Source organism: Chrysochloris asiatica, unplaced genomic scaffold, assembly GCF_000296735.1.
Source record: "Chrysochloris asiatica unplaced genomic scaffold, ChrAsi1.0 scaffold00093, whole genome shotgun sequence".
In the NCBI taxonomy this organism is placed as follows: domain Eukaryota; kingdom Metazoa; phylum Chordata; class Mammalia; order Afrosoricida; family Chrysochloridae; genus Chrysochloris; species Chrysochloris asiatica.
Window position 1 is genome coordinate 11,537,136 of NW_006408611.1, and position 12,503 is coordinate 11,549,638.

Here is a 12,503-nt window from a genome sequence, read left to right on the forward strand (position 1 = left end):
TAGAAAGGTCTTGTGCAGCAGATCTGCCTAATGCAATACGTCCTTCGATTTCTTGACTGCTGCTTCCTTGAGTGTTGATAGTTAATCTAAGAAGAATGAAGTCCTTGACAACTTCAATCTTTTCTCCACTGATAAGAATGTTGTTTATTGGACCAGTGGTGAGGATTTTTCTTTCCTTGACATTAAGATGTAATCTATTCCGAAGGTTGTGCTCTTTGATCTTCATCAGTAAATGTGTTAAGTCCTCTTCACTTTCAGCAAGCAAGGTTGTATCATTGTGTAATCCTAGGTTTATTTCCAGCCCCCTCCTCCTAAACTACAAGGCGCATAGTTTAAAGGGCAAACATGGCTTTTGATAGGCAAGAGCTAAATCACCCCAGCAATGACATGTGATCTCCTGATGTGAACCAACATAAGACCACTCCCTGACTGTTGACTCTCTTTTACTGCCTTTGATGAGCGGCACCAGGTTGCTTTTTCCCGAAAAGTTTCAGACTTTCAGACTAACCGTCCTTGCACTTAAAACAACTGTGTAGCAAGCCGCCATACAGACGTAGGTGAAAGAAGTCCCAAAAGTCAAGCTGGGGGTTCTTCCTTCCTTCTCTTCCTCCCTTATTCCTTCCTTCTCTCCTTCCCTGCCTCCTTCCCACCTTTTCTCCCTCCCTGCCTTCTTTCTTTCTCTTTCTTTTTCTTTCTAGAGCAGAACTCCTCAAATCTTAGCTGCAATCTCAAGACATTTTAAAGACAATGAGGGTTTTCATCTGAAGGGAGCGCAGTTCTGAGCCTGAAGCACTTTGCCAATCCTCCCTCAATTTTAGAACCAGGGCTACTCCTTTGACTTCGGCAGCACAGAAATAAATACTCACATCATTTGACAAACAAAACACAATTTCCTTGGCAAGTTGAAAGATATTTCTGTGCAGTTCCTCCAGGCTCTGAACCCCTATAATAGCATTGGCAGAAGAAAATTAAGGCTGGAGCCAAGTCGGGGAAAAGTCTCTCCCTGCCTGTCCCGTGGTCGCGGAGATGCCAAGAGGCGGGGTCAGGACTTGGCTGTGCAGAGACTGGCAGGTGAAGGACGGTGCCCTCGCCCTTGGGCTTGCGGGGGACTCTCTCCAGGAGCCGCTACTACAACAGGTCTCCCCACCACACACACATGCAAGGAAACAGTCCCAGCACTTTATATATGGTGGAACTGAGGCCCATGAGCATGGTGCCGGACGCCAGGATCCCTCCCACTAACCTTGTTTGAGAACTTTCTTCCTCGCTTCTTTGTCGGTCACCAGGGGCGCGGGCGTCCGCTTGACATCCTCCCAGAAGGGGTTCGGGGAGCTGCTAGAGAACCGCACATAGTAAAGTATGTAAAGGATCGCCAACAGCAGCACAACCAGCAGCACAGGCCACATCGTGCCGACTCGACTGCAGGTCGCGGACTGGGACAGTGCTGGGTAGCGCCCCCTGTGGCCCCGCCCCCGAGGCTCAGCCTCCTGCGGTTTGCTCTTCCCACAGGGGAGGCGAAGGCAGCTTGGAGTATTTGCCCAAGTCTTTCAAGTGATAGGCCAACACTCGGCGCGGATTGACCCTTTCGGGACCTCATACCCGTTTTATAGCGTGTAAATTCCGTTGCCTGTCGGGAAATGTGGTTTTCTGGGCCAACGAAGTATGCCCTGAAGGCTTTGTGTGCATTAGCGGAGGAGGCCCTGCAGGAGCTGTTGGATCCTAGCCACTGGTAATGCTTCGGGCGATCAGGGAATAGGAGATGTAGGCATTTGGGGGACATGTTCACCCTGTGGCGAAACAGGCAGGGAGTGGCAGGTTTCAGAGAGAATCCCTACTAGGAAACCAGAGAGCTGGGTTCCGGTAGCTTGCTGAATGACCTGAGACAAACTGTTTTCTCTGTTTTCCCCTTCCAAGCAAGGAGAAAGTTTCTTCCCTGGGTCCCCAAATAGTCCCTGTCTGAGCATGTATCTTGACAGATTATGATCTCTTTTGCAATCATCCCAAATGATTTTCTCCGCCGCCGCGGGAACCTGGTGGTGTTCGCAGGCTTTTGACTGAGTCTCCCAAGCACCCCACTCCGTGGAGGCTGCCGCGAGCTGAAGAAGCGCTTAGCGACAAGCCTGGTGAACGGACCAGAGAACTGTCATACCATGTGTATAACTGTGTATAAGATGTGGACCCAGAAAGTTTTCGTTCCTGCAAACTGTTGAAAAGTCATAACCCCTTCATGTACTTTCTTGTCTAAAGTTGTTAAGTGCTGTCGAGTTGATTCCGACCCATAGCGACCCTGTATAGGGTTTCCCAGGAGCAGCTGATGAGCTTGAATCACGACCTTGCAGTTCAGAAGGCTAAAGTGGGTACCCCAAAAATATTTTATTAATTTGAAAAGGATTCATCTTTTTAAGAAGGCCATTTCCTTAGGCCTATCTCTAAGCATGTTAATATTGCAAGGAACGTCTCCATAACAAGTACTTGCTTGAGTGATGGTGGCTTTGCTGTTTCCTTACACTGACACAATAATTGTCCCTGTGAAAGCCCAGCAGTACCAGCCAGAACTGAGGCACTAGCAGGTGTGTCGTGTTTCCATGCTACTTATACAGTGGCAGAGAGCCTTCCTGAGAAGGTTGACCCGTGGTGCTTGCCGCCTTCTCAAGGTTGGTTAATGCTTGAATGTGTTGTCTACTATTGCTGTGGAGGCCAAGTATGGACCTGTCCAGCCCTTCTCTCGAGACAGATAATATGAGATTAAAAACTTACAGCCAAATTGGAGCTCTGGTAGCGTAGTGGTTACGAGTCGGGCTGTGAACCTCAAGGTCAGCAGTTGGAAACTATCAGCTGTTCCCTGGGAGAAAGATGAGGCTTTCTGCTCCCATAAAGATTTACAGCCTAGGAAACCCTGTGAAGGGTCACTATGAGTCAGAACCGACTCCATGGTACTTAACAACAACAACAATTGCCACATGGGCAACATTAATGACAACTGAAGGGAAGTTAGGACATCATGTTGCAGTTTATTTTTTAACATACAGAAACTAGATCTAGATTTTAAGTCACCAGACCCAACCTGTGTCTGAGACCTGAGCAAAACCTGAGCACTTCAGCTAAGACCACCCACCAAGTCGCCACCTATTTGCCTTACCTCTTTGGTAAACTTCTCTAAGACCCAGTAAAAAGGGGTGCTGGTGGTGTAGTGAATTGTGCATCGGACTGTTGTTAACCATAGCAGTTCTTATCCACCAGCTGCTCTGAAGAAGAAAGATTTGGCTTTTTGCTCCTATAGAGATTTAAATTCTCAGAAACCCTGTACAGGGTCTCCATGAGTCGGAACCAACTCAACGGCACTAAATGACAGCAAGGTCCAGTAACTTCATGTCAAACAGATCTAACTGTTCCCAATAGTGCTGCTGCTGTCTACAAAACAATAAGAAACAGCCCAAATCTCCTCTGGGGCCCCCTTTTTTCCATCCTGTGGCCTGGGTAATAAGAGTTAGGTTGCTTATGTATTCAGAATAAATTCACAACTACTTAAAGATTTTAAAAGTCCATTTTTCTCAACATTGCTGAATGATGAAAACAGTTTTGTTTTTTCCTTTTTTATTGTTTTTTAACTTCAGAGCTGAGACTTTAAAGACCACAGGGACATCTCTCACTACTCACTGGAACCTCCTACACCCTGGTGATGGCCCAAAGGGACTGTTTTCTTACTCCTAGTTGGCATGACTGCCGAAAAGGGCAGCAAATGTAGCATAGTTGCATCTCTGGCTCTTGGACCTTATTAAACCTTTTTCTGAGCCCAAGGATAACACTCACTTGGTCGAAAGGTTTGAGCCATGAATGAAAATTCTTGCTCTTACCATAATGAGAAAGAATTAAAAGATGGACAGGTAAGCGATATTCCTATTTGGGAGCGATGGTGTTGGTTTGGGATTACTAGTAACAGTTTAGTAGTAATCTGGTCATTGTTGTTAAGTGTTGTCTAGTCGATTCCACCTCATAGGGACCCTGTATAGGGATTCTGAGCTTGTAAATCTTTGCAGGAACAGAAAGCTTCATCTTTCTCCCGTGAAGCAGCTGCTGGATTCAAACTGCCAACTTTATGGTTTGGAGTCCAGTGCTTAGCCTACAGAGCCACAGTACTCCCCCATAATAGGTTGTTGTTGTTGTTAAATGCCATCAAGTTGGTTCTGATTCATAGTGACCCTATGTCCAGCAGAACAAACACTGCCCAGCCCTGCTCCATCCTCACAGTTGTTAGTTTGAGTCCATTGTTGCTGCCACTGTGTCGGTCCATCTTGTTGGGCTTTTCCTCTTTGTTGCTCCCCTTCTGCTTTTTCAAACATGATGTCCTTCTCCAGGGATTAGTCCCTTCTGACAATATGTCCAAAGTATGAGAGATGAAGTCTCGCCATCTTGGCTTCTAAGGAGCATTCTAGCTGTACTTCTTCCAACACAGATTTGTCAGTCTGTGGTACTTTGAATATTCTTTGCTAACACCATAACTCAAATGCATTGATTCTTCTGCATTTCTTCCTTATTTCTGCAGTCTTCCTTATTCTTGTCTAACTTACACAAGCATATGAGGAGATTGAAAATACCATGGCTTGGGTCAGGTGTGCTTTATTTGGGCTGTATTCTGGTGTAAAACCATATAAGCAAAGGGCTGGAGATGAGGAGAGGTATGTGTTCATTGGATGAGGAGAGGTATGTGTTCATTGGACTGAAGTGGGAGGTGACAGTATGTAGGCATCACGAAGCCAGTTCTTGGGCAGTTTGCTTTGCTCTGGTGTACTTGGGCGTTCAGTCTTGCATCTTGGGAATAAAGAAATCAAAGCTGTGTTTAAGAAGTGTTGTTGTTAAGTACCGTCGAGTCGGTTCTGACCCATAGTGACCCTGTATAAGGTTTCCAAGGAGCAGCTGGTAAGCTTGAACCGCCAACCTTGCAGATCAAACCAACTTTGCAGTCCAGCACATTAACCCGCAGTGCCACACCAGTTGGCAAAAATATACAGAAGAAATTAGAGTAACAGTGTATGTGGGATTCTAGGGCTTTGATATAAGTGATGATTCCTTTTTTAAAAATGTCTTTTCTATTATTTAGTTTTAGAGAAAATGACGTTTTTCACATGATTCTGAATCCAAACCGTACAGAAGGATATAAGAAAAGTGAAAAAGACGTCATCTACCCTTGTCCCTCAGCCACCAGTTTCCCGTGGATAGAACTCGGGAAACAGTTTCTCCCGAGACAAGCCAATGTGTTTATTTCTTTATTGAGAAAAACACAAACAGTTGAGTGGGTATATATTCTGTCCTTTGATTTTTTTGGTGACACTATAGGATAAGCACTGGACTGCTAACAACAAGGTTGGCAGTTCAAACCCATCAGCCTCTCCTCAGGAGAAAGATGAGGCTTCCAGCCTCCAACCTCTCTGTACAGGGTCACAGTCAGCTGGAATTAGCTCTGTGGCAGTGGGTTTGGTTTTGGTCTTGGGTTGCTTTTTTCTCTTATTGTATCGTGTAGGTTGCTTCATATTGTCCCTGTGGAACTCTTCAATGGCCACACAGGATCTCCTGGAGTAGATATACTTTATTTAATTTGTTTAATCAGTTCTTTAGTGGACACTGAGGGTCCTGTAAGCCTTTTTCTGACAAGTGTGCTACAGTGTGGTGCTGTAGGATAAACACTGGACCATAATGTCAGTTTGAACCTCAAGGTTGGCAGTTCAAACTCACCAGCCACTCCTTGGAAACCCTATACAGGGTGGCTGTGAGTCAGAATGGTATTTAACAACAACAACAGTGAATATAGGAGCTCTGGTAGCCTATTGGTTACGAATCAGACTGCTAATCTCACAGTCAGCAGTTCGAAACTACCAGCGGCTCTGTGGGAGAAAGATGAGGCTTTCTGCTCCCATAAAGATTGACAGCCTCAGAAACCCTGTACAGGGTTGCTATGAGTCGAAACCGACTCCACGGCACAACAACAACAGTAGTGTAGTGTGCTACATGTTGGTCTGCTAACTGAAAGGTCATAAGTTCGAATCTACCAGCCACTGCATAGGAGAATGATGAGGCTTTCTGCTCCCATAAAGATTTGCAGCCTTGGAAAATCCTATACAGGGTTGCTGTGAGTCGGAACCAGCTCCACAGCACATAACCGCTACCGCCACCACAGTGAATTTGCCATTTTGTATGGACGTGTTTATCTGTAGGTTAAATTCTTAGGATGGAATTACAAGGTCAAAGGTACAAAGCAAATATAATTTTGTCAGATATTGTGAAACCGTGGCGATGGTAACAGTTTACTGGCCAGTGTGATGTAACACGTTGCACTATAGCCAGCCAAGCTTTCTGATCTTTGCCAATCTGTTAAGTGTAAAATATCACTTCAACTCTAAACTCATGAAATGAGAAAAGCTATGTGCTGGCAGCCAGATGCTGGTGGCCAGTGGACAGGCTTGCAGAATGTATCCTTAGGTTGTTGAAATGATTATATATTCCTGAGTGTTTTTGTGTATACACACACACCCCAAAACAACCCAGAGGGAGTAGAAGCAAATACTACTGAATGATGATACACAGAGGAGATTGTAATCATTGCAATGAAACAATGATCGTAACACTGATGTTCCCCCATGTAAATTGAATGATTATTCACTTAACAATAAAAACTTTTTATAAAAAAGGGGGGGGGGGCAATATATCTCCTCAGAGTCTTTTTAATTGGTGTGTCTCTTATTATGAGGGACATTGAACATTTTTTCACATGTTTAAGAATTATTTGTGTTTCCCTTAATGTGTGACCTGACCCTAACCTTAACCTTTAGAGTTTTGTTTTTTAACATCTTAAGAAAATTCTCACTGAACCTATGATGTGAGTTACAAACAATTGGTCAGTTTTGTGTTTTTTTTAATTATGTGATAGTTTACATGGGAGAACATTAGTTTTACATTCATTCTATCGTGTATCGTATCATTGCCATGGTTACTATCCCCTCCATGCATCATCAACCAACCAGAGGGTATACCCTGCAAGCCTGCCCCCCATATGGTCAGTTGTTTTTGTATTTCTTTTTTTAAGCTCAACTTGGGAAAAGGTTTGACTGAGCATTAAGGCCAGAAGAAACTGCCTTATGAGCTTCACTCAGGCAGAGCTGAAACAGATGCTTAAGATTTTTGAGATAACATTAACTGAGTTTTTTTGAAATTTTTCTTAAGGTCAGATTAAACCGTTTTCTTTCCCAGTGTTCTTTTTAGTGACTTCTCTGGAACTCATCCTATTTTTGTGGTGGTTGTTGTTAGGTGTTGCCGAGTTGTTTCTTACTCATAGCCATCCTACATACAACACTGTTTGGTCCTGTCCCACTCATCCTCACAATTGTTGTTACGTTTGAGCCCATTTTTGTTGCCACTGTGCCAAGCCACATCATTGGAGAGCTTCGTCTTTTGTGTTGACCCTCCAGTTTACCAATCATGATGTCCTTCTCCATGGACTGGTCCTTCCTGACAACATGTCCAAAGTATGACTCATGAAGTCTTGCCATCCTCGCTTTTAGGGAACACTTGGACTGTACCTCTTCCAAATCTGATTTGTTCATTCTTCTGGCAAGCCCTGGTACTTTCAATATTCTTCAGCAACACCATAATTCAAATGCATTTGTTCTTCTGTAGTCGTCCTTATTCATTATCTAGCTTTCACATACATATGAGAAGATTGAAAATACCATGGCTTGGGTCAGGCACACCTTAGTCCTCAAAGTCACCTCTGTACTCTTTAACACTTTAAAGAGGTCTTTTACAGATTTGCTTAATGCGATATGTCTCATTGATTTCTTGACTGCTGCTTCTATGAACATTCACTGTGGATACGAGTAAAATGAAATTCTTGACAAATTCAATCTTTTCTCCTCTTATCTGATGTTATTTATTGGTCCAGTTGTAAGAATTTTCTCTTTACATTGAAGTAAAGCCTCCATACTGAAAGCTGTAGGTAGTCTTTGATCTTCCCTAGTAAGTGTTTCACTTCCAGCAAGCAAGGTTGTGTCATCCACATATCACAGGTTGCTCGTGAGTCTTTCTCCAACCCTGAGGCCATGTTTTTCTTCATATAATCTAATTTCTCAGATTATTTGCCTAACATATAGCTTGAATAAAGATAGTGAAAAGATACAACCTTGGTGCACACCTTTCCTGATTTTAAACTACACAGTATCCCCTGGTTCTGTTAGAACAACTGCCTCTTGGTCTCTGTACAGGTTTAGGTTCTGCGTGGGCAAAATTAAGTTTTCTGGAATTCTCATTCTTTGCAATGTTATCCATAGTTTGCTATGATCCACACAGTCAAATGCTTTTGCATAATCAATAAAACACAAACTTATTTATAGTATTCGCTGCTTTCAACCAAATTCCATCTGGCATCAACAATGCCAGATGGACATTTTTTGTGGTACTGGAGGGAAAAAATGCAACTTTCATAGTATCATCTTTGTGGGACTGATGTGTGTTCATAAGATTGACCCTCGTTATTTCCTGCAGGTTGAGAGAGTGTCTCCTGGGTACCCTCCATCACATGACAAGGAGAATCATGTTCTCCCCACTTTCAGAGGAATTCCTGTATGTATTTTCCATATCTCCATGCCTGCTTCTAATACAAGCTTTTGTTGTGTGCTGCTGAGGGGTCCCAGGCACTGTGCTATCTGTCATAGGCCTGCCCTCAGGAGCTCACATTCCATCTGAGGAGGGGTATGAGGGACAAACATGCAAAAACCATCTCAGTGGAGTAAGGTAATGATATAATGATGCAGAGTGTAAAGTACATTGAGCCCTTCAGTGTCAGCTGCGTTGTGTAGATTTTGGTTTATTTACTATTCAAGGAAGACACACATCAAGGAAGACACACACTTATCCCCTAGCCTGTCTAACTTCTATATTGCAAGTGGAGTTTTCCAAGTACTTCACTTTAAGACTGGCTTTACATAACCCATCAGGGTCCACTAGATCTTTCCAACCTCCATTTCAGGGGCATTCCTTACAGAAGGGGGCAGTGTTTGTGTGGCTGGGGAGACGTGGACTTCATCCTTACACTAAAGCTCTACTGCCCTAACAGATCTCAGAGTTGAAGAACCACAGCATCCTCCAAGCCCTGACCACAGAAGCTAATGGATGGGAGCCAGGTGGTAAGGTCCCCTTCAGGGCCCTGGGAGTCTGGGTGGACCTGAGTGAGACCTCCTTTGAATTTCTGTCAATTCTTGCCCTGCAGAATTCTGTAGACTTTCCTCAAGAGAATTAGTATCAATAGTGATTAGGAGCCGAAGACCTAAGTTCAGCTTCTCCTCTGCTATTGACCTACCATGGTGCTGTAAGATAAATACTGAACTAATAACCGCAAGGTCAGCACTTCAAACCCATCACCCGTTCTTTGGAAACCCTGTACAGGGTCAATGTCACTTAACAACAACAGCAAGTGGCCTACTATGTGCCTTAGAACAAGTCGTATCATTTCTGTTTCCACAGTGGAGGTACTATACTTCCCTTACCCTCAAAGGGATGTTAAAAAAATGAAAACTGAGACCGTGTATGTGAAACACTTTGAACAATTGTCCTACTTGGCTCTTTACTATGCTATGCTTAAAGCTCATTGCACTTGACTGATTGCAGAGAAAGACACTCTCCAGTTCAGAAACGAGTCCAATATCCCTGGTTTAAATCCTGGCTCTGCCGCCCACCAGCTGTATGGCCTTGAACAAGTTACTTAACTTTTCTAACCTCACTTTCTTTATCTATAAAACAGAGATTATATCAAAACCTGTATTATAGGAAGTCTGTAAGGATTCCATGAGAGAATGTAAACAAAGTGCTCGGTATATAAAATATAAATCATAGTGTGTGACCATTAGCCTCAACAGCACTAGCTATCTTTAACTCCTGAAAACTAAAAATGTAACAATAACAATACACACAAATATGATGCTCTTTAAAAAAACTTTCTAATGTAGAAAAACAATTTGGAGATCCATAAAGTTCCTTTTCATGTAATTGTGTCTTTTGTTGGTATTGTGTACCATCTGGTTGGTTCTGACTCACAGCGACCCTGTATAGGGTTTCCGAGAGCCACTAGTGGGTTTGAATTGCCGTTCTTATGCTTGTTGTAGTTGTTGCTGTTAAGTGCTGTTGAGTTGGTTTTGACTCATACTGATCCTGTATAGGGTTTTCAAGAAGCAACTGGGGGAGTTGAACTGCTTACCTTGCAGTTCAAACCAACCTTGTGATTCAGTGCTTTACTCTACAGCACTACACCAGGACTCCAATGTTGTGGTTAGCAGTCCGGTATTTATCCTGCAATGCCACCCCAACTTTGTCTTTCTTGTTGTTGTTGTTGTTAAGTGTCGTTGAATTGGTTCTGACTCATAACGACCCTATATAGGGTTTCCAAGGAGCAGCTGGTGGGTTTGAACTGCTGACTTTGTGGTTTGTAGTCCAGTGCGTATCCTACAGAGCTACAAGAGTCCAATTTTTTCTGAGCATACATTCATTTAAGATTTCACTTTAATAGCCGTGATGCTTTATTTTTTAATATGCCAGATACTTTTAATTGTACAAAACCATTTTTTTAATGTTTTCAGATTGCTCTTGTCTAATTTAAATTTGTTTTTCAATCCAGTTGTCATCAAGTCAGTTCTAACTCACAGTAACCTCGGGTGTGTTGGGGTACTGCTATGTTCTCCACAGGGGTTCAGTGACTGGTTTTGGGGGGAAGCAGATCACCAGGCCTTTCTTCCAAGATGCCTCTGGGTAAACTTGAGTTAATAGCCAAGTTCAATGACGACTTACATCACCCAGGGACTCCAGTTTAAGTTAATAGGCTGGCTAAAACAGCAACGCTATCTGCTTATGAACTAAAGAACTAGACTTCAAATAAAGGAGGCATTTGAAACAAGGATACAAGATAAAGAATTGTACTGACGTCAGCGGTGTTTCTCTGTGTTCTTTTGCTGGTCAGGGGAGAATCACACTTGTCAGGGTCCTCTTCAGAAATAGGACTACCTGGTTTCAAGAGTTCCCTCTTGAGACTACCATTGAGGCATTTGTGTCCAGTTTTTAGGCACCAGATGATATTGCCAGTTGACACTTGCCCTTTCTGTTGACTGATGTGCTGAGACAGCAGATTCTTACACCGTTATTGGGCGGTTTCTTCTCCTGGGTTACAATCTTTGATTAGATGGTTTGTAGGTGAGATATGGGGGGGGTTAAAGATTAACCACATTGTGGAGGATTTGTAAGGGCATCGGTGAAGATTTGAAAGGGAAGAAGGAATAGGGCTGTGTGTGAGGGGTGACGAGTTCAGGGACCCTTTTCCACCTCAGCAGTAGTAGCCGTCATTGCGGTTGCACTTTTCCATGTTGTTTTATGTGGCCACTTTGTCCCTTCTTTTCATCTCCCGAGGGTCCAGTACATTTTATGTCCTTGGTGCCCAGAGTATTCTGTGCCTTGTTGGAGCTGTCCACGTTGGAAGCTCTGAGGCTCCGGGTCAGCCACCCCACCCACAGTTTAGGGATGATAAGATTGAGTTTTCTAGAGATCCAAACATGTGAGACCTCTGGACCTACCTCACATGCTTTGACTATCCTCTGCCCTGCTGGACCCGAGCCCACAGTTTTGTTGATCATAATAGCTGACATTTATTGAGTCTTTACCTTTGTGCCACATTCTCTTCCAAGTTGTAAAACAACCTTCCAAGTTGTAAAACAGCTATCCCAAAGAGGGCCACAGATGACTAAATAACTTGTCCAAAGGAAAGCAACTAGTAAGCAGAGGACATCAAATAGAAGCAGAAAGTTGGGCTATAGTGAGTACTTTGGGCCATCAGCCTCTTTGTAGTTCCAGCTGCTTTCTACTGCTGCTTTCTACTATTTGTGATTAGTTTTGAGAGTGTTCGGTAGTACCTTATTTAATTGTCGAGTATATTCTCAAAGCACTTTATTGGCATGTGACTTCCTCAGCCAAGACTGGGAGTCAAAGAGGGGCTGCCCTAAATTACTGTTACCATTGCGAATGGAGAGATCATAATTTTTGCTATTCATCTCAAGAAAAGCCAGTGACCGGAAATGCCACTAACAATTTGGGCTAGACAGTAACAGCTGTGATCTGGAGAAAAGGGCTGGACAGCATGGCTACTGCTATTTCCTGCACGCTTGTGTTTTCAGCTTACCTCTGGGTAGCACAAATGGTTAAGCACTGGTCTGCTGGTTCAAGTCCACCCAGGAATACCGCAGAAGAAAAACCTGGCAATCTATCTGGAAAACCAGTCATTCAAAAACACACAGGGGAGGGAACAAACAAGATGGCGGGTCAGGTGGACATATAGCAGAGAGCTCCGCCAACAACAACACAGAATACCCGAACAAGCAGGCTCAGGGAATGGTCCCAGAACTCTGAACCACATATAAAGAAATACTTAGAAGGTTGGAAGGCTCACAGCTGGGGGAATTTGTGGCAGAAGCAAGAAA

At 43.6% G+C, this 12,503-nt stretch overlaps 2 protein-coding genes across 2 annotated transcripts in view; one reads left to right on the forward strand and one right to left on the reverse strand.

The window, feature by feature from the left end:
- RETSAT (retinol saturase (all-trans-retinol 13,14-reductase)) overlaps positions 1-1,406 on the reverse strand; it is a 26,395-nt gene extending 24,989 nt beyond the window's left edge. The window contains exon 1 of the mRNA XM_006866591.1: positions 1,244-1,406. Coding sequence (XP_006866653.1) covers positions 1,244-1,406 — 163 coding nt within the window. The remainder of the gene's footprint in view (positions 1-1,243) is intronic.
- A 2,424-nt stretch (positions 1,407-3,830) lies between these two features.
- Positions 3,831-12,503, forward strand: part of ELMOD3 (ELMO/CED-12 domain containing 3) — a 30,012-nt gene continuing 21,339 nt past the window's right edge. The window contains exons 1-3 of the mRNA XM_006866608.1: positions 3,831-3,884; positions 8,533-8,610; positions 9,104-9,173. Coding sequence (XP_006866670.1) covers positions 3,831-3,884; positions 8,533-8,610; positions 9,104-9,173 — 202 coding nt within the window. The remainder of the gene's footprint in view (positions 3,885-8,532; positions 8,611-9,103; positions 9,174-12,503) is intronic.